This window comes from Megalops cyprinoides, chromosome 13 (genome assembly GCF_013368585.1).
Source record: "Megalops cyprinoides isolate fMegCyp1 chromosome 13, fMegCyp1.pri, whole genome shotgun sequence".
In the NCBI taxonomy this organism is placed as follows: domain Eukaryota; kingdom Metazoa; phylum Chordata; class Actinopteri; order Elopiformes; family Megalopidae; genus Megalops; species Megalops cyprinoides.
The window spans coordinates 24690345-24713262 of record NC_050595.1 but is presented as its reverse complement, the minus strand read 5'-3'; the positions used below and the strand labels follow the sequence as shown (position 1 = coordinate 24713262).

General features: G+C 43.6%; 1 protein-coding gene across 1 annotated transcript; it reads right to left on the bottom strand.

The window, feature by feature from the left end:
- Nucleotides 1-241: 241 nt before the first annotated feature.
- atp8b4 (ATPase phospholipid transporting 8B4) lies at nt 242-22918 on the bottom strand. Its single transcript, XM_036543138.1, has 27 exons — nt 22767-22918; nt 21205-21263; nt 17643-17756; nt 17241-17339; nt 16311-16372; nt 15517-15589; nt 14795-14865; nt 14131-14213; nt 13285-13443; nt 12844-12932; nt 12303-12499; nt 11808-12016; nt 11592-11635; nt 10940-11105; nt 10197-10385; nt 9880-9995; nt 8876-9040; nt 8660-8771; nt 8418-8523; nt 7100-7247; nt 5813-5996; nt 5000-5223; nt 4634-4717; nt 4110-4355; nt 2212-2350; nt 1853-1983; nt 242-973 (listed from the first exon to the last, which is right to left on the bottom strand). The coding sequence occupies exons 1-27, from the start codon at nt 22858-22860 to the stop codon at nt 653-655; spliced, it is 3684 nt and encodes a 1227-aa protein (XP_036399031.1). The 5' UTR covers nt 22861-22918; the 3' UTR covers nt 242-652.

Here is a 22918-nt window from a genome sequence, read left to right as displayed (position 1 = left end):
ATGAACCAATCTCTCCTTTGAGGCCAAAAAAAATTAGCCATCCAAGCAGCCTCATGATAAACATTTCTGGTTGATTTCTGTTGTGAATCTGTGAATCTAACACTACTTGACCCTATTCTAAAGTCATTTACAGGTAATTAGAAAATGTCTCCAATCAGGAGTATTGGTACTATACTATAATATAGGTATGTCTAAAAGAAACTTACTTGGAGGAGCAATCCTAGTGTGAATTCTCTTGCTGCACGGCTGCTCTAATATCTGTTCTGTTCCCTCCGGTCCTGTATAACTGACTGACTGTCCTGATTGACTGTTACTGAAGTCTCTGTGGTGCAGTTTGGCAGCCCCGTCTGGTCCCTCAGTCTCTGTGCTGCTGTGATTGGGATGGCTCTGTTTCCTCACGCTGTGACGCTGCGTTTGTGTTTGGTCTGAGTCTCTTCCTTCTGTCTGTGTGCTTCCGTGTTTGGCTCTGGTCAGCTCTCTCTGCTGCTGCAGTGCTATGTTAGCATTATGTCTGTACCTCCACATGTTGTGCTGCTGTTTTTTTTTGGGAATGGGTCCACTCCCTCAGTCTCTGTGCTGCTATACGTGGGTCTAGTGTTCTTCCTCAGCCCCTGTGCTGCCGTGTTTTAGATGGGCCCGTTCCCTGTCAGTCTTAGTGCTGCCGTGTCAGGGATGGCTCCGTTTCCTCAGTGTCTCTGCTGTTGGCCTGGGGCTCAGTGACTGCGGTGCTGGTCATGTCAATCCTCTTCTTCAGCAGGTTTTCAATCCAGCTGGTGCTGTTCTGCATCCTTCCAGCGGGGGGGGCAGTGCCGAGGCCAGCGACCCTCATGTTCTTGCCCGAGGTGATGAGCTCGCCGTAGCCCTCCTGGTGAGCGAAGGCGTATGCCGAGCGGCGGGAGCTGGTCCTGCGCACGCGCTTCAGGTTCTGACCCGGGGGTCGCTGCCTCCTGCTGGCTCGCTGTAAGAGGCGCACCTGAGGGGGCAGGCATAACAGAGCCGTGAAACTTCTCACTCCAAATGCCAGAGCGCTCACTGGCACAAAATGGCGCCTGTGTATCACCCATGTGAGTGTATGTTTGAGGTAGAACTTAATAACCATAATAGTTACAGTATTAAAGAGCAGGACTCGTAACTGAAAGGTTGCCGGTTTGATTTCCAGATGGGCCACTGCTGCTGCTTGGGCAAGTTGCTTAACCCAGAATTGCCTTAGTAAATATCCAGGTGTACAAATGGATAAAACTATAACATATGTAAGTTGCTAAATGGCAATAATAATAACAATGTAATGTAATACTAAATAAGAATATGTATGAAACATTGTCTGTGGTATATTAATTACTAAATTGCATTCTCCTGTTACAGCTTCTCTATTTACTGTAAAAATCTTACTGTCACAATGTCACTCAGGCCTCTAATTGTCTGTCTAGACATCTCTCTTCCCCATATTAACTTAACAATCAATATACAAATCCCATGATATTGTACTTGTATTCAAATAAAAACAGGTTTAGAAGTGAATGAAGCAAATGCTGTCTTTTCACTGTCTCACTGACATAAATAATCTTGGTTTCTTTATGTGTTGGGACATTTATAGCACTGCCTGCATGTGTATCTGCTCACGTCGTTATCAGGTTTACACCTCTCTGGGTCGCAAATGTGCCAGATATCGTCTCATAGCTGCTTGTCTGAGCTTGTACTATTGTTTTCTTTCCTAGGCTGTATACTCTCTGTTGCCGTCACTGTAAATGTGCTGACATTGGGGTCTGATCAGAAAAGCCGCAGGGCGCATCTCTGCAATTAACATGTGCATCTCCCCTGCCAGCATGCAGATACATCGGGGCACGTTCCACACCTTGTCCGTCAGGCTTGGGTAGAGATCCGCCCTCAGGAATCGGACGGCGACCACCGGCACCACACACACCACTGTGGTGAGGAGAATGACCAGCCACACGCTCTTCTGAGTCAAGCAGTTCCGCGCAGTGCCTGCAATTCCATAAGATACCTGCTGTTCGGACAGAACTGGAACCCAACACCTAACAAATAGTCCATCTCTGTTTAAATACTTGCTAAAGGATTTCAGCCATGACCGTGTGAGTGTGATTCTGTGACCCACAGACTCTCCACAACAGGTGGGGATTACCAGACAATTGATACTTTTATGATTTGGGGTCAGGGAATGGCAAAACTGAAGAATCATTGATACGGACTTACCAATGAAAGGGAAATGGCTTGGGAATATGCTGAAAATGCCATCACTGTGCATAGCAAATAGTATGGCGAAGTAAACAGCAAGGCTGCCCCATATATAGAAGTGATTCACAGCCGTCCAGTAATGTGTGTCCAGCCCAATCTAGAAGAAAATCACAGACACATGTTTACAAGGTGTAATTACCCTCCCCACACATCTTTACTGCAGGTGAGACTTTAGTGAAGTACTTACTGTTGGCCACAAGGGGGCGAATGAGCAATAACATCCATATGGAATACAGGGACATACAGTAAAGCATCTTTGATTTTTACAGTATGGCCTTCTAAATATATTCCAATTTTTTTTTGAAAACACAAAATAGAAACAATGAAATATTTGTAAAGATACAAATATTTGTAATCTATATTTATAATAATAATAGTATAATAATACTTTTTGCTCCTCCACTGTATTTCTCTCTACCTGCTTTGCAATGACTCCTAATATGACTTAGCAATTATAATAATTCTTAATGTCTATGCAGTATTTTTGATATTTGGACTTATCTAATTAAGAAACACAATTCTAACATCCCATGAAAGCGTTTAGGCACACATGCACCACACAATTTTGTGGTCATAAAAGATACTGAAATACAAGCTCCTTAGTGATTCAATGATTTTTAAGGAAAAAAGACTGAAAAACACATGGCAGTTTTCCCTTTATATTGTCCATGGAGAGGGCTGCCTGTACATATCTTCATAATCCACACCAGCTTTATTCATATGTCATCTCACGGTACTGGCTTTAATGTGACTAAATTATGAAATTATAGCAGAGCTATAATTTTCATAAAAGGTAATGGCAGTTTAGTAAGTATACACATTGAAGAGCCTTGAACATGTTTCACAGGGGTGAAATTTGCATTTTGCTCCGGAAGAATGTCAGACTGATGGCAGTTCATGACATTTACCTTTTCCGAAGCATGAATGATGAATGGGCTCTTAATTAAGAACTCCTTGGAACGTGTTAAGTTTCTTTTTCAGACTCCATATAAGCCTTCAAAGCACGTACAGATAGCTTTCCTAGAACATGAACAATTTTTATATATACTACCTATTTAAATTAATATTTCTTAAAATTTTAACTAAAAGCCAGGTGAACTCAGTTTCACTTTGTTCTTGTCTATCTGCAGTCCACAGAAGCTCTGTGAAACTTTTGCCTTTTGCCTATCAGTGCAAAGTTAGCACTCTGCTAACCTGGAGCAAAATCCTAATTTCATGAAGAGAGAATTTATCTCCATCACTCAGCATCTGCTTGAGTGTTTGGTGTCACATGTTTTGTGTTTATGTGATCAGGGAGAGTTTTAATGAATGAGTATAACAACACAATTTGCCTGTATAATTTACATCAGAGGGAGGGGAGGTGGAGTGATTCTGGGATTTCTGTGAGGGTTAGAATCTAAAGCAGGTTATGGTACCATGAAAGAATATGAAACCAGCTCATGTTCTTCGTCTAATAAAACAAATTTTTAGTTTTTTTTTCATTATAGATGCCAGTATTACCAGAGTAAAAGTACAAACAGCACAAACACATTACATTTCACGTAAACAGTGAAATTACTCTTAAAACGCAGCAGCGTCAGTAAGCATTTGTTGCCACTCTGCCATGGACCGCCTGTCAAGGAGAGACAGCAAACCCATGCAGCGAGAATACAAATGCCACCATCACTATGGATACGAGGCCCGTTTCAGCGGTCAGAAGCGTGGCTGCGGAATGGGTTCGGAGTGTCAACAATGCGTCACTGCGCCGCCACAATAGCGGAGAGACATTGTTCCAGGAGAACGTGATTTATCTCCGCTCGGCCGGGCTGCTCGCCTCGCTCTCCCCGCTCCGCGGAGCCGGGCTCCGGCGCCCTTACCTGAACGCTCACCACGATCACTAAGGACGTTGCTATGGTGACGGCGAAGGACTGCTGGTCGGAGATATGGGACCCGTCGTCCCTCACGGCGTAGGAGAAGGCCCCGTAGGGGATGAAGAAGAGCACGAAGGAGCTGTACATTCCCTGCAGCGTGCACAGGAAGAACTGCCGCTTGTTGAACAGCAGGTTGAGCTGGCCGGGCTCGTAGAGCTTCGGGTGCTGGAGGCTGTTCTGCTCGTTGACGTCCTTTTCGGAAGAGGCAGAGGTCGGGAGAGGCAGGAGAGGCGGGCGTGAGCGGCATGAGCAATATCTCGGGACGCTGCACGCTTGGCTGACTTCGCCCTCACGGACGCCGTCAATCAAAACGACCTTGCGTTACTTGTGTCTACTGGAATTCGAGGAGCTCAGTAAAACTATTGATCTACGCCGGGTACAAAAGATCTGTCAAGCTAGGAACTGGTGCGAGCACAAAATACTCGCGGGTGGTCAATATCAACTCGAAATGAATCAATAGGAGCTCTTACCTTGTCAAACATGCCCATAGCGAGAACTGGCAGAGAGGTGTAGACTATATTAAAGAGGGTAATAAACCATTGGTCATACACCGTCTGTAAGCAGAAAATCACATATAAGGAGGATTATGATTATGATTATCAACTCACCAATAAGACAATCTACCTGATTGATCTATTCAATTCAATAATGCAAAGGACTAGGAGCATAGATACACTTTAACCACATGACACTGTAATTCCTCTATTCTGAAACTCTATAGCTACCTCCTGTACAACATGTTACGTAATGTCCTCATCTGGGGATGCAGAGTTCAACAAAACAGAATAGACAGTGTAAGCCAGTAGCCCTTCAGTGAGGCCATGGTGGTAGCTCACCTGCGCTGAGAAGCCACAGAAGAAGCCAAACCAGAAGTGCACCAGGGTGAAGGCAAAGTTCTTGTAGAAGAAGTAACACAGGAAATTGCACATGCGGAAGTAGGACCAGCGGCCGTGCACCAGCAGGAGTCGCTGCAGGTAGCGGAATTGGGCGAAGGAGTAGTCCGAGGCCAGCACCGCCTGCATGCCCTCCTGACCGCTGATGCCCACGCCGATGTGCGCGGCTGTGGGGGGAGAGGGGACACCACGCTGAAGAACCAAAAACCCCCAAAATGTGTATAACAAAGAAGGAAACAGACAGAATAGCGCACACACTTACCATATTGGCTTGACAACAATACTGTTGTCGTATGTGTTCATTACATAAAAGTTTAACGATCTCAGTGCCTACCTCTAAGCTCGCTTTGATACTAACAAGCCCAGCGCTTGCACCCAACAGAAATGTAATTTCAATGCGAGTAACTACAAAAGACGATTACAGTTCACATCACTGGTCACTGTTCATCCCACCGACGCCTGACAGAAAACCCCTGTGGCGATGCAGGAGAGTGTGCAACACTCTGCGAGGCTGCTCTCCATTTCCACAGTGAACAAAAGCACAAACCGCCAAAGGCGCGTAAACTTCAATGGCAATGGAGTCGACAGGGACACTCTCGCGCGTGCGCACCTGCAGAGCGCTGGGAGGGGAGGGCCCTTTGCTGACTTCTGGGGGGGGGGGGCGCACGTCAGACGGATATCGACTCTGATTCCGCAAGCTCCAGGAGGGCCATGGGAGAGAAAGAGACGACTGGGGGGCGGTGGCCGGCAGCTTACTTTTAATCATGCTGACGTCGTTGGCGCCATCCCCGACGGCCAGGGTCACGGCTCCCCGGTACTTCTTCACCAGCTCCACCACCTGGGCCTTCTGCAGAGGAGTGACCCGGCAACAGATGACCGTCTTGCACAGGCACGCCACGTCCAGCAGCATGCGCTCCAGGTCCGCCTCCAGGGCGTGGGCCTGCGGGGACCACACAGCCGTCAGTGCCCCCCACAAAGCCCCCTCCACCAATCAGCATCCTCACAGGCCTGCCTGTACCAAACAGCTGAACCTGGGGCTTAACCACCAATGAGAACTGCTGCGCTGGAGCGGAGTTTCGCTTCACCTGAAGTGAACTTCTGTGAGCTGCTGAGACTCACCTCACATCAATTACTGCTACAGTAGCTGGTGTAAGCTGTAATGCACCATTTTATCATCATTATTTTTTAGTGGGGTACATTACATCCTCAGCTCAACAATAATAGCAAGCGTACAAAAATGAAGTGCAAAAATAATGCTTAGACAATGAGCTATTGTAGTTGTAGCGGATGCAGTCAGGAGCAGCGCAGAGCCCAAAGGGGGTTAGCAGGGCTTTCGAGCCTCAAAAGATGGCCACCTGTGGCATTGAGATCAGACGCCGAAGCTTCAATCAGTAAGCAGACAGAGATCAGGAGGCGTTAGGGGGGATTGAAGGAATTCCAGGCATTCGCACGGTAGTCATTAGCGAGACTCAAACAGCTGTGCCTCCTGTCCTACAAGATCCCTGCTGTGCCATCAGATACCTGCGCCTGCTGCTGACGCCCCGCCCTGCTGTGCACGGACCGCGTGAGCAGTTTGGAAGAAAGCGCACCCCGCGGGCATCCGCTGCTGCGGCGGGGTGTCACGGGGGTACCTGTGCGAGCGCAAGGGGGAGCTGGCTCTCCAGCACGGCAGTGCGTTTTAATGACAAGCCTGGAGAGCAGGGGACTCCCCGGGCAACAGCCCTGCTTACTCTCTGTCTCCTCATTAGCCACAGGGTCAAGAGAGTTCAAATACACCCACACCTGCACACATACGCACACACATGTACACAAACGTATGCACACGTACGTGTGTGTGTGCTTGTGTGTGTGTGTGTGTGTGTTGTACAAAAAGTAACGAGCTAAGCCTTCAAATGTATGCCCTTTAACATCCATAAACCCCCATTCATTCACGTGTCTGTGTCTTGACTGCAGTTTTGGAAATACAGACTTTAGACTGACACACGGGACAAACTGAAATCAAGCTTCACACCCTTGTAAAAATAGGTGTTCGAGAGCCCTTACCAAACTGTGCCCGTTAATGATTAATGCATACTCTGCAGTGAAGGTTTCTTCAAACACGGAGTCCCTCCCGTTCATTTCCAGCTTTTCTGCGTCCATGCTGCCGCCGGCCGCCTCTCGGCACGGCCCCAGGATCTGCTCCCTCGCCGCTCTGGAGGAGACATAGGGGTCAGAGGTCAGCACACACGCTCGCCAATGTCATCATCTGCTTAGCCCTCACTTTCATTTTTATTAGCTCTGCCGTTGCTTGTTATGCGTGTTTTGCGGGCAATCGCTTAATACCCCCTTGGTCTTGGAGCAGCTGTGCAGTTGTTTTAAGGGCTGTGCCCCGGAGATCACGAAAATCCATTAACGAGAAATGACTGTCACAGCAAGTCTGACTTCTGCCCATGCGGGTGAATTTCAATTTTCATGAATAGTGAGCAGGACCAGCTCAACGTGGTAATGTGTTTCCTTTGAGATCCATCGGGGAGAGAAAAACACATTTACACCACTATCAGTGAAGGGACACGAAGAGGCAGAAAAAGGCTCTACGGGTTATTGTTTATGAAATTATACGAGGGGATAGTATGCAATTTAAAATTAGTTCCTTTAAATTGGAATATAAGTATAAGATTTCAGAATAAGTTTCAATGTATTTGCAGGCAAGGGATGAGATCTGAAAAATAAGTTTAAACAAATTAGCAGGGAAGGGAAGCATTACATTTAAAATAGACTTCACCCATTTAGTATGAAGGTGGAGCCGTAGGATTTCAGAGCCTTACCACAAAGTGGAGCTGCAAGTATGATTGAAATAGAATCAGAAACGCAAGCAACACAAATTCATGACACCTGACTGCTCCGGCATTGATAAGAACATGCTTTCAGTATTTAATAATAGCTCAGATATTCAGTTGATGGACAGATCTAACCTCGGGATGAAATAAAAATCCAGACCTAAACTGGAAGAAGGACCTCAGCAATGATAAGAAAGGGTTTACCTTTAAAGACCCCAGATGTGTTCCATTTTACTGAATTTTTTCTTCACACTTCATAGGAACCCATTCATGGCTTAGTATAAATGCCTGATTGAACAGTAAATCATGTCCTGAGTATTAAAAAATCATAGCATCACATGGCGTGACCACTGCTGATGTCAGCATCTGAAGCTACCGCACTTCCTCATCACCGAAGTTGTGGTTTGCACCCATGAAGCAACTCAGTATATTGTAATACACCTCCAGCTGTGAATAGTCAGTAAAGGTCTAGTTACTTGGATACCAAAATGCGACCACAGGTCATGTGACCACACCATCTGCCATCAGAGGGTGGAGGAGCTCACCTGAGCTCCTGCTGGACCTCTAGCACCGAATGCCCTGAGATGATAAAGACCTCGTTCATGTCGTCCCGCAGCATGTTACAGGAATATCCAATATTCACGGCCGTCTCTGTAACAAATGAGAAATTGGTTACAAAAAGGTTGCTGGTCCGATTCCGAAACCTGGATAAGAGCTTCTCCTAAGGTAATGTGCTGTAATGCGACCACTGTGTTTGGCTTATTTCTTCTCATACATCTGTAGTTACCCAGTTTGTCTCCTGTGAGGACCCAGATCTTAATGTTGGCCAGAGTTAAGCAGGCAATGGTCTCCGCCACTCCTTCCTGCAGCTTATCCTCTATGGCTGTGGCACCCAACAGCTTGGGAGAGAGCAGGAGAGAGTGTGCAAGTGGTAAAAAAAAAAGAGGCGAACAGTTTACAGCTCCATATCCCTTTTCAGATTCCGGTGCATCTTAAACCCTACCTGCATGTCCCGCTCGATCTCCTCATAAAGCACCGCGAGGCAGTCCTCACGGTTATCGAGTGTAGTGCTGGCGAAATGAAGCTTCTTCATCCATTCATCGAAGAAATCCTCGTCGAGATCTTTGTAGGCCAGAGCCAGCGTCCTCAGCCCTTCTCCAGCAAACTCCTGTGGTAGGGAGCGGAAAACATTCACCACAAATAGACAAATGGCCCTTAAACCGTGATCGGAATTCCATGCACAAAATAAACCGGCGCATTATCCTCTGTCTCCAACCTTGCTGGCCATCCATCACTCCAGATGCTATCTTAAGCCCTTGAGAAAATGTGCCATGGGTTTATATATTCCATGTATACAGGAAAAGAACGGGGACACTTGCAGAAAAGGCTTTTTTGTTGCTAACAGCAATAAATGGATTTTTTACAGCGGCATGAATGAAACAAGTTTTTTCCTCATGCTAGATGCTAGAGGCTCTAGAGAGAGAATGGGAAATGATGGATTAACTGTCAAAATAATAATCAACATGTTATGGCTGTCATTAGCTCAAGTTTCAAGATATGTACGTTGAGCTGTGGGCAGAGGGTAGAATAATTACCTTTTTGATGAGCAGAAATATCAAAATATAAAATGAATCCAAAGACGGCACAGTCAGCATGCTCAGATTTATCCTGACTCTGGTGTCAGTGGATATGAGTGTTAGATATTACTATTGTAAATCAATCATTCTCAAATATCTTCAATAAATGTGGCTGACAATTTTCTGTTAACATGAGAATGTAATCAAAACACAACAGTTAATTAAACCCTTCAGTATTCCTAAAAATCAAATGCAGAAATACGATATCTGACACTGCTATTGGTCTTAATCTAAATCAGACTGTTGTATCCAATATTTAGTGTCTTAACTTCCTCTTTCAGCAACATATAGGGTATCACATTTCCATTCAGTTGGATTCATCCTTCAGGGGTCAAACAGAAGAAATAAGAGAACTGCAGTAGTGACCTACATTGAGATGTTCTGAGGTAGTGTACATCAGCTCCTCATTGGATGGGTCCAGCCTGTCAAATATAATGGTGTCCGCCCCCTTCGAGTATAGCTTGAGCCGTCCCTCTGGGGTCCTCACTGTATGAAACAAGACACAAAATGTTTCCTCCCATTTTACGACTTGGGCTGTGAGGCTGGGGCGTTTATACATAAAAAGCAGGCCTGCTGAATTGATTTGCTTTCAATGGTCATTAATCAATCCAAGACTACAGGTGACAACTTAGCCAGGGTTTCGCTACAACTTTTGTTAAGTTTGAGAAAATACAGCACAGCACTGACCAATGACACTCATTCTCTTGCGCACGTTGTTGAAATCCAAGATGGCCAGGAGCTGGTAGGTGACGGGCTTCCCCATTTCATACACGGTTATGGTCTCTGGCGTCCTGGCTCTGAAGATGAACCCAAAGTTGCGCGCGGCCGTGACGAGAGCACCCTCGTCAGGTGATTGCGCCTGGTACACCAGCTCCCCTGTGACAAAAATGAGAGCAAAGGGCCTTCTACAATAATCTAATCGAGATCAGTTAGAGAAGGTCATAGAACAAACGTGCCAACACCTCTGCATTAAAGAACCTCAGACTCACAGTGTATCCAGTCGATAAGTATCACCTTTGTACACACCTACCCCAGTTACCATCGGAGGCAGCAATGTTTTGAGAATATGCTCACGGCCCTTTCATTTCTGTTGATCTGCATCATAAATCCTGACAAGTGTGACTATAAATTCTGCACTGCATAAATTACACAGTACTTAAAGAGGAAAGGCATTTGAGTTACTGTGGTGCCTCTGGAAAACCAGGGCCCATCAACAGCTCAAGGGCAGACTGCATATCCCGTGCTTCAGCTAACCGCAAATTTACCAGTCTGACAATCGCTCAATAAAGGCAGAGACGTGTATATGAAGGAAGTGAAATAACACAGACCATTACAGCAGGCAGCAGCAGACGGCCCCTCCAGGCTCCAGTATTCCCTTTTTTGTCTATGTCACTGAGAGGTTCCAGGAGCCGGCCGCAGCGGCGTCTCACCTTCATTCTTCTCCTCAGGCATGACGGTGTGGCAGAGTGCCAGCAGGCGGAAGAACTCATGCACCGGGGCCTCCTCCAGCTTTATGGCCTCCACCAGGCTGCTGTCGTGGAAGCGGAACTTCCTGTCCCTCAGCAGGTTGAAGGAGAAGTCCACGCAAGGGGTTTTCTGCACAAATGTCAAGAGATTTTTTTCTCGTTTTTTCTTGACCATTCAGGATAGCGCAGCTAATAGAGAGCGTTTTTTTTCTGCAGACCTCAGGAAGACATTTCCCACCTTTCACCAATCACAAAGCACAGCTCATAAAGAGAATCTGAGCGGTTTTTCTGCAGCCTGTGGGGAAAGGCTTCACCCTTCATGAATCAGGGGGGCACATTTAACAAAGAGTGGATTTGAGCCATTCATTCACTCTTCAGCAGTGTGCCTGCACATGCTAGTGTCCCCACCTTCTCAATGGCATTCTGGGGAATGCTACTCCAGTAGTAGTAGCAGTAGCATCTCAGACATCATGGTTTAAGAATTCAATGAATCATGACAGGATGTCTACATATTTCTTGAAGGCATATGCATAACGGATACATTTTGAGTGGACTGTATAAAACAAGCTGTAGGGAATTGCTGCTTCATCTGTAATCGCTCACGCTTAATTCTTACCTCTGTAATTTCCACTTTATGGCCGAACTCATCATAGACATCACCTTAGTGGATAGAAAAAAAACTCATTTAGACCTGTTTACAGCTTTAACTATGCAGGTCACACAAACACATTTTCACATTAAATTTTAATCTTTTTAAAAGATTACTCTATCAAGGCTTCAATTTCCTCTGTGGTTATCCTGAGCCTTTGATGAGAAGCCCTTAGCTACGTACCATAAGTCTTCCCATTGATGGAGCACTTGTTGAAGGTCATGATGTTCTGGGTGAGGGTTCCGGTCTTGTCGGAGAAGATGTACTCCACCTGGCCGAGCTCCTCGTTCAGTGTGGTGGTGCGGGCCTCGGCAGGCGTGTCCCTCCGGCTGTAGTACATCCTCCGGTCCCAGTTGATGAAGTAGCTGTGGCCCAGGCGGATCACCTCCACACTTCCGCCCCAACAGGACGTAACACAGCAGGACACACAGCAAAGAGATGAGCAGTCACAGCATTCTCTCAATTTACTGTTAATGCACATACAGTGCTCCCAGCTGGATAGTGATACAAATGACTAATATACTAGACATATGATGCATGTTCTGTGATGCATTTGGCTGAAGTGTCGTTCAAACAGTCTTCAATGGTTCAATGGTTGGAAGACCTGAAGGTAAAAGAGAACTTCCATTTCTGTAGACAAAAAGGGCCTACAAGTCTTTTGATTGTAGCTGTTCTCACCTGACATAGAGGGAGATGGGGACCACCGTGTTGAGGATGATGATGTAAGACCAGAAGGTGAGGAACCCAGAAAACACCGAGTCACTCAGGACCTCGTCCCACTGCAGGTACACCCGGAAGGTTTTTCCCACCCTCTCCTCCCAGATGGAGTTCCCCACAGCCAGGATGATACCCATGCATGTCAGAAATCCAAAGATCTGTTAGCAAAAAAACAGATAAAACAATATCACCAACACAATGCCCACACTGACCTCATGATTAAACAGAATACTTTTAAATAAATCATGAGCAGCAAGGCACTGCAAACAGTTAAGAGCTGAAAGTCCAAGGTAAACTACAGACTCATACATGACTCTGTAGTACATGGCTCTGGGTGGGAGCACAAACTGGGCTTTTTACTTTGAGCACAACTCCAATCACTTCTCCTCCCTGACTCATGAAAACTTACATTGTTCATTACTACCAGCTCGTTCACATGCTCCGCTGCTTCATGACCAGTAATTATGGAACACAGTGAGCTTTGAACAAAGCATCAACCTACCCATAAAACTAAAGTGTTCATGAGTCTGTCAATGCTGGTTCTTTTAAACTTCGTTCTCCCACAGTTCTGCATCAGCTTGGTTTGGAGTCCTGATGGAAGAAAGGAACACAGGGCAGAGAATGCGGATGAGAGCAACCACAAGAGGCATAAATCACAGTCAAGTGTTTTCACACTCTTCGGTAAAAGGTTACATACAAACGAATAGACAGACACTGTAACAGACTTTTATGTTTTAGATTCAAATGTGTTCTGTGCAGGCAGAAGAAAATAAAATGAGTACAGGTCACTGCTCTAATAGACCAAATTAAAAAAGCAAATATCTACACTGGCCTCCTTTGAGTATAGACGAACCTGTTGATGAGGAGGCAGGTTAATTGTACATAGGAAGTAATTTATTGTGCTCATTAAAAAACGCTCACTGTCACATGGTGACTAAAGTACCTGCGAATATGACCAGGCCGAAGCACCACTCTGTGTTTCTGAGCACGCATCCACGCAGAAGCATCTTCTCGTTGTCCAGAGGATACTTGTTATCTTTCCAGAAGAGAGTCCCCGTGAACCGGTCCAATTTGTTATTTGGAGGCTCGCAGACAACCTCCCCTGAGGGATGCAATTATGCCAAACAAGGCTTAAGAAAAACCCTCACCTGCAATGTGCTCCTCCCCTGACTAACTGTGACATTCAGGCTGGACAAACAGAACAGCACCATGGAAGCGTTTCAATATTTGCCTTCTGCTTGGAAACAGAACATACCGAGAGGCGTGCAGCACAGCCTCAGAGTGTCTTCTCCCTCCCTCCCAAAACAAATCAAGATGTCAGTACAGTGAAATGTCAGCAGAGAGCCAGAGCCACAAGGGCGCTTTAGCTCAGCTTGGAGGGAAGAGTGGCAAATGTCAACAGATTCAATCTCCGAATCCAGGCGGACAGGGGGTGCTTTCGCGAGACTGCCATTACAAACGGCCTCTTCATCACAGCTGCTGAGGGAGTTGTTTGCTTGCCACTAAAAAACAGCTCCCATGCCAGAGACAAGGCACTCTTCAGACACGCTGTGGAGCTGAGGATTGAAATTTCTACTTTTCAAATGAAATTGAACGGTCCTCTCGGGCAATACCCTGACAAAAGATGACAAAAGAATCGCTGCTTGATTCTCATTGTCAAGATCACATCACCATTCATAGTTGAGTCAGGGAAAGAAAATTGGACATTCTCTGGGTACTGGAATAGCTACAGGTTTCAAAATTACTATTGGGTATTGAATTCTGATGAGAAAACTAAAAAGGTAGTTACCGTCAAATTCAGCCAGCTTGGTAATATCTGCTCCCAGCTCTGAAGTCACTGTTAAAGCCTGACGCACCTTCAGATTCGTCTCCCTGTTCAGAGAGATCAAACAATAGCCCCCAGAGTGACATGCTTATGATTTAAAAAGATTAAGATTTAAAGATTTTAAGATTAAGATTTAAAAAGAACCACACATGGTTCTGTGAGAAAGCATAACCCAGGGAAAGTGTTTGGTTACGCCAAAGATGTATAAATCTGCCATGTAATGGCCTTGAGCTGGTGCGTGCTCCAACTAGTTTCCCAAAGGGTCATTTTCAAACATATTGACATTTCCAGACTAACACAGCTGAGGATCAATTTAGGCATACATGAGAAATAAAAACTGAAGGGTAAATATTGATCTTTTTTTTCAGAGAACATATTCAGGCCCCCTTTAAGTCATTACATTATAGCAACGTACATAGTTTACATATCAGCCATTTACAGAGCTGGATATTTACCGAAGGACTTCATGGTTAAGTAACTTCCTCAAGTATGCAACAGCGGTGCCACAATCCGGGAAGGCTGATTGCAGGTGCTTACACCAATGCACAGACATATATACCTACAAGTAGGCCTGTTTAGGTTTGCCTCTACAAATGGTGCACAAGTGTTTTTACTGTAATTCTCTTACCCGTCCAGCTCTGCTGTCTCAATGTAACACAGTCCATAGGGTTCACTGCTAGAGAGGAGCAGGAGATCGGCCTGCAGAGACCACAGAGCCAGTTCACACACAGACATAAGGCACGATTTCAACTTCCTTCAAGTCCGCACTAACATTTACGCCAGAGCTCTCTCAAATACCACAACACTTCCCCTAGATCTTAAGCAATCTTCAGTTTCCCCCATCTTTAAAATTGATGGAGGACATATTTATTTCAGGTTTTTGTGGCAGGAGGTGGCACTTTACGGTTCTCTACCCCCAAACTGCATTACTGTCTCTGTCCCTGGCAGTGCTCTTGAGTCTACCAATCCCATATCTTGTGTCTTTCGCTAAAAAGACACCACACTGCATACCAGTGCTGGAAGGCTATGAAAAGAAAATTTCCCACAGTACAGTAAATTATTTGTAAAGCTGTAAGCAGACAGCCACCTTTATCCTGGGCAAGCTTGTGCTCATTTTATTCAACTGGATTTATTTTATATAAGCAAATCAGATAAATACCTTGGAACCTTCCAATTACAAGTCCAGTCCTTTAACTACTACGCCCCACTGTCGCCACAAATTACACAGCTGGCGCTGATGGCATTTTCTGGAGGCTATCATCATCACACTGCGTAATGTTTTTGCTGGCTGTAAATGAGTGGAGGCTCTGCCCACGAGTGCCTCGGTACCTCAAGTTGAGTGTTACTTACAGCGACAAACTGATTGTTCTCCAGCTTAATGACATCTCCCACTCGCACGTTCATCCATTTCTCACTCTCCAGCCTAAGACAGGATACATTCAGATCAATCCTGCTGCCGCAATAGCGGCTGTAAATCAGGCTTACAAAACAGCCTGCAAAACACTTTCAAAACTCTCTCTTCTCAGAGAAATCAGTTCTTCACCCCACTACAGTCTACATTGTGTTCTGTTCTTTTTTTAAAAATACTGCACCATATACTAACTTCTGGGGCATCACACTTCAACAGGTAATTCACTAATTACTATATATAAAAAGACAGAACTATACCATATCCACTGCTGCCTAGCCTTTCATTAAATTTTTATATTAATTTAGCTTGGCTGTACATCCCTAGTGCCAGTCATGTTGGTCAATTCACCAGAACCAGTACAATCCATGAGATTTAAATTCTGAACACTCTGCTCTACTGGAATTCAAACTTTTACATCACATTTTATTTAGTCATTTGAAGGACGCCCTTATTCAGAGCAACTTACACACAAATAGTACATAAGTGTACATAAGGCTACAACAGAAACAACAGAAGATGTTTTTAAAAAAGGTGTCATCACATCACATCACACAGCACTAAAATTTTGCCACAGTCTGAGTAAGATGTCTCAATAAGCAGTAAGATATAAATCAGTGCTATAATACCCCTAAAGTGCTTAGCAAAAAAGCAATACAAGCTTGTCAGCAGTTGCAAAGAATACAACAAACAATACACTAAATCAAGAAGAAAGAGGAAATCTCAGCACACTTACTTTCCCCTGATGAGTACCTGAGACTGGCGAGTATTGACTTGCTGATCGCTTTTATGACGGAACTGGAACCCAAGACAGTTCATTCAGAATGGGGAATAAGCGAGCCATCAGAAGCAGATGGGTGGGTTTAAAAACAAGGCTGCATCACTGTTCAAGTGTTCATGGCTTCCAGGCCAAACTGGGATTACTACTGGCTCAACATCACTTGCACACAGAATCACAGAACTGAAAAAATCACTTTTCACCATTAACCTGTCCATTATTATATTTAGTTCAGTTTCTGTCAAAAACTGAATTAAGCCAGAATATTTTTATTCTATGCATTATTGTATAGGTATAGACCAGAAGTTAAATATCTAAATGTTTAAAAATGTTTCAATACATTGCATGACACTAAATGCATTTAGCAGATGCTCTTATCCATAACCACTTCCAGCACAAGCGAACAGAGGTGTATCCATTAAAGTTATGCGAGCAACAGTGACAGCCCAGGTTGACAACATTCTTACACAAGAAACTGCATGCATAACACCATTCAAGCATCACCACAAGTTAACTTGTGCTAATCTGAAACTAGACAGGGTAGAAAATACAATATATTCCTTGAAACCACTACTTAGTTCCACAATTTATATTATTACTGAAAACAAACTTTAAGTGCCCCTACCCCTCCTTCCCAAAACACATAAAAGATTAATTGCTGGTAGGTTTAGTTGTGTCTTGTTCTTTGAACCCAAACAGAAGAGCAGCTGAATTAACAACAGGAAAGAAATAAACTGTGCTGCATCAACATGTCTGGGTCAAGTACATTATTTCTGAGGTAATTACTGTGCCAACAGCACGACACAATGCACAGGGTGTGAAAAGTCATTTGGCTGACAGGAAACAGAGACAGGCCTCTCTGTGTGAGCGCACGCCTGCTGAACTCACATAGTCGTCTGTGGCATCCTTCACAGCAGTGACTGTGAGCACTAACACCAAGGGCACGATGGTGGTGAACCAGGACAGAGAGGAGATCTCAGGAATCAGCTGCAGCACAAAATCAAGCGGAGGGGAAAAAAAAGAGAAGTTAAACGGGAAAATTCAGGCATCTCAGACGCGCGGCTCCGAAAACCAAATTTATCATAGCGGATCCCGCTGTAGCGTGAGACTCGGTCTCAGTGCAGCTCCGGGAGAAATGGCACGTATTCAAGTAAACTGAAATAAACTCCTGGTACCTCTCGAGACTTGGCCTTGCGCTGCGAAAATGAGAGAAGCCAAACAAGCACAGAGCATTCCCTGTCACAGGCATTTCGGAAAAACCAGTTTAAATTTGCAGTGCCGCAGACTTACCTGTAATATGAGAAGAAATAAGAAGTATGCATTGGCGACGCGCTGGAACTGCTCGAATAAATTAATGGGCAGGAAGGTGAAGATGTTGTATTTTGAGGTTTTGATGTGATTGGCCTGAAACAAGCAAAGCAATAAGGCAGAGCAATATTTACATCAAAGTCTGTACCGTAAAATGTATGCAGTGTCAAAATAAAGAAAGCACAATGGGATGTAGGCACTATCAACAAGACACACCGTAATCTTCCCTGACCTTTAAATTGTCACAGCAATGGTCATTTCTTCAATTCCTTTATGACGAGGACAGGATGATTAAACCTGCACACATTCCCTGTGAAAGATGAATGTCTGTGCTTTCACATTATTTATGAATCATTTGATCTCTGAGGCGCTGTATACCCCGGTGCTATTTGTGGCTGCTATCGGAAAGAGGGAAAAAACTGGCCGCCAAAGTAATACAATGACCTAGAAAGGAAAGCCGAAATCAGGTGAGCATGTCTCAGAAAGGACAATTAAATGGAATCAGTGGCCTACTTCCTACTTGCGTCAATCTTTTTTGTAGTCAAACATCGGAATAAAAGGTGTGGAAAGGTTCAGAGGCAGGGCTGAGTGCTCTTGTCAGTCCTAATTTAAGTGTTTGCTAATTGATTCTCTGTCCTTGCCATGCTCACATCAACAAATAAGCTTCTCAAAGAGGAGTCAAGCAGACACATGTCAGAGGACACCAGAGCAACAGTCTAGACAAAGCTTGTCTTGTATTTTAACCGATCCTTCAGCGTGCTTTCTAAACACGATGGACAGAGTAACACCTTTTAAAGAGTAAAGATGTTCCTGTTTCCTGTTACTCCGTGAAAGCGTTATGTGGAGGCAACCAAATCAAGCCCAAGGCAGTCTGTGTAATATTATTAAAATAGCTTCATCGAGCTGGTACAATTATTGGAAAATAATTAAAACAAATCCTTGCCAACTTGCTGCTACTTGCACTTTCATCAGGGTACAATCTGATTTATACAACATATAGTCTGCAAGGTCAATTAGCCCAATGAAAGTCAAACAGAATCCAATGAAAGAATCCAGATCTTAGTTGCTAACATTACATAGAAGAATTAATGATGGGATTAAAGGCCATACCCATAACCAAGTATCATATTTCTAGATGATTTTCCTCAGGCTCTTCTGAACAATGAGGTGAACATTTTTGCCTCCTTTTGCTGATATAGTATTATTCATAAACTCTTAATTCTAATTTAATTCAAGACAACACTCAATGGGAAATTGTAATTATATTATTATGCTATTAGTCTCTCACAGCAAATGTACCATGTGGCATAATATTATGTGACTAATGTGGCTAATATTCATTTTCCTTTTGGATACAGATACATTTTCACTTGACCATTTAGTCATTCTGGCAGAAAGTCATTTTGGTAAAAGGCAAAGGTAAGCCAATTTTCACACCAACAATGGTGGCAAAATGCCAGTACTACAATGTTGCCATTTCTAAGCGGCACCTCATTCACACCACCAGCCAGTACTACAAATAGTAAAAATAACTGTCAGTGTCATTATATTTTTCGGTACGACATGTCCATTTTAATTCAGTTGTTTTGCTGCCTATCACAGTGCGCTTTTAACACAGTTAGTCCACTACAGTCACAGGCTTGAGTTTGCTACTGTGACCTTCACTACTGGGTCTGAAAAACATACACCAAGTCTAGGTCTAATTAAATATTTGTAATCACAATCTTACACCTAAATGAATGATGTAAAAACTGCAGCCATTTTGCAGATACTGGGTCTAGCAGGAAAGTGGTTAACAGTTGAATTACATAACCCTTTCAATAATGTGTTCACCGCAGAGCATAAAAACTATAAATTACTAAATTACTAAACATGCAGTTCAATTAAATAATTGTCAATATCAAATAGCATCCTTCAGCTCGGAGTTTAATTGCTCCTATTAGACCATTAGATGCCAGCTGTGTGTTTTGTTGTTGTCAGACAGCAGAGGCCAGTCAGGTAAATGTAGAGCAGAGATGGAGTTATATCACCATGACAACAACGCGACTGAAAAAAAAAAAAAAAACAGATTCACATTTATTGTTGTTTTCAAGGCAAATGATCTAAACACGCGCAACGCGACTTCCACCGAGGTGCATCCATTAACATCATATCAACATCATCTGGTAGATAAATTTTGTTTAAATTTTGTCTAATAAGTCATCATCTCAGTAATGTGCAAGTATCTAACATGCACACAGTGGGCCTAATGATCTATAAAGACTAGCCAAATAAAGATAATATCAGTCATTTTATAGCCATTGGTTTCAAACCAATTCTCATAAATCAGAAGAGAAAATAATACACATATGCTTTAATTTATTTGGTTAACTGTCAACACTGCCAGTATATGGTTACAATGACATCATTACGGTGTGAGTTTTCCATTCCAGGAATGTTGTAGTCTGCTCAGATATCGGATCACCTATCATTTGGTAATATTAAAATGCAACTGCGGCCCACAACCAGGCTGGGTTCTGCTCTGGTCTTAGTGCACATACAGTACACTGCATGGTGAGCAGCACCCTCTCTTTGCAGTCAGAGATTTGGTCCAAGGTGTACATGCTTAATGACAGCCTTATGTTCATCAGGTGGCACAACACTGTCCATATTTCAGCAAGAAAGTCTCAGTTTAGCCATGCCACATTTTGGTTTCAAAATACATCTGCAATACAAAATATGTTAAGGTAAAACAACGTTATTAGATGTGACTGGCTCTGGTAAAACCTTTATCCTGCTTGTCCTCTTTGAAAAGGAGTGCTAGCTAACTAAGGAGTTAAACATCTATTTTTATTGTCACAGCTGTATTTCTTAGAATTGTGCTGAGGAAAGTGCTCTGCCTAAGACATAATTCTTTTTTCAAGTGCCACCTGACATTAACTTTGACTGACTGATTGAATGAATGTTCACTCAAAACAGCAGTTCACAAGATGACAATTTTCAGAAAGCTGAGGCAGATTTAGACCAATGGAAAAAATTATTGCGAATGCTCTATTTCATCACACTTCTGGCTGAATAGGTTTAGCTATAAACAGTCAGATTTCCTTAGACTTCCTTTCCTTCAGATGAAAGCATCTAAAATAAACTACAGCGATAACTCATGACTTCACAGCATTATGCAACAAGCTAGCATCATAATATCCAATAGAGTCACCATTATTACATCAAACAGGAAGTGAGGTAGCGTATCGCTAATCATCTCTTGGAATGAAGCCTGACACAATGTAGTTTAACAATGGTGTGTATACTGTATTGTTTTATTTTGCACTTTAACAATGCAACTTGCTGTATTCTAACAACAAAAGGCTGTTTTTTCCTTTTATAATAGTCTCACTTCAGGACATGTGGATGCATTTTCATCTTGTAATTGTGCAAAGTTTTATTCACCTCGCAGGAAGATCTCTCAGCAAACATGCATCACTCTGCACTGTGTCTTTCACTAGCGCCAGTCATGTGTCATTGCGCCCATATGGGTAACGGCGTGGAAAAAAGCACGCAAACTTACGGCGTATGGAAACTTGTCATTGTAGTCACGGTCGTTAGCTTTCACATGCCGTTCCTCCTCTGAAAGCAAAAGGAAGTTGAATGACCAACTGAGTTTACTGGAAAGGTTTGGAGAAGAAAACGACTTCAAATGCAGAGGACAGAAGCAATTTCTTTGTGTCAGTTTCCTTCTAAACTCCTAAAAAACAACAACATAAAAAGGACAAAAGGTGAAAGAGCTGTGACACAGGTTAGTAGTGTGAATGTGCAACATTGACCCCATGCCACATTCGGCCACAACTTTGCCTGCAACAATGAGTACTTGAAGTTATTTTACAACTGGCCACATAATTCATAGGAGCATAAAATATCTAAAGAAAAAGACCTTATGATATCTTGTGAATAATCATATGGTTGCAAAGGACATTCGCCCACTGCAAGGTCAATCCTTCACCCTTCGTTCCAGGTACTACATATAATGTAATGGGCCTTGAATTACAACCATATGTGATACCTCAGTTTCATATCATTAATTTTGACCTCAGTCAAGTTACAGCGCGTCTGACAGAATTATACAGTCTAATGAGAAAATAACAACTGGCGTCAAAAAAGGTTTCCAGATTTAAAAAAAAATACACATTTCTATTGCTACTGCCTTTTAGTATGACTTCCATTACTAACCCACAGTATTAATTTGCATTCCATTCAGAACTGCAAGCTGAGAGTCAGGACACAACATGAACGAACTCATTGCAAAATATTTCACGTGATTAGGACAGAGATAGTGATGTAAGAAGTCATGCAGCCACAGAGTGTGGATGGTAATTTTCCCCAAAATGCTGCGTCCAACAAATTTTTCTGACACGTCAAAGATTTCCGCAAACACACATTGTGATATATGACGCAATTTGTGAGGTACTGTGAGTGTTACAGTGCCCATCTCTGGTAGGGTAGCAATAAAAGATTGGCTTTACTCTAGCAAAAAAATAAAAAAAAACAATTGGACAGACAGTGTTAAAGCAGCATTGCACTTTCACACATGCATTGCAGGAGAGATTTAGGGGAATACATTTCAATGTGATGACCTCCAGATGTTTTCTCAAAAAAACACCTTCTCTTTAAGTGGAACTGATCACTCATCAATTTCCATTCACAGAAAAAATCTAAAACTTAATAGCTTCTTCAATGAAATGCCTTCAGAATGTAAAAACAGTCAGACATGAACAGTAACACAGCTGTATGTATCCCCAACAATTAGACAAAAATAACCAGTTTGAACAAACTTCACTACATGCTGCATAATGCTAAAAATGGCAAATACATATGTTATCCATATATAAAGGCTCTCTAGAGAAGAGCCTTTGTCTATGTGTGTGTGTATGTATGTGTGTGCATCTAAATTTTGCTGTTGCTGACATATGAAATGATCAACAGAATCCGCACATCTGTATAAAGATGTCAGTGTCTAAACCATTCTCCCAGAGGGTTCAACCCCATAAACCGTAAGAGTGCGTCTTCCGTACCCTTCACACCACCTCCCACCCCACCCCATCACTGTCCTGCACCTCCTTCTCCCAGCTCTACCTTGTCCAGGATCCTTACTGCGCGGCGACCAGCGTCCCCTCCAAGGCACTAACATCCACAGCCATTTCTCAGCCATTTCCTTTGGCACGGTCATCCTTGTGCAAGCAAGGTTGGAGGTCAGCTAGCGCCAGCGAAAGCCGCAGCCCGGGACA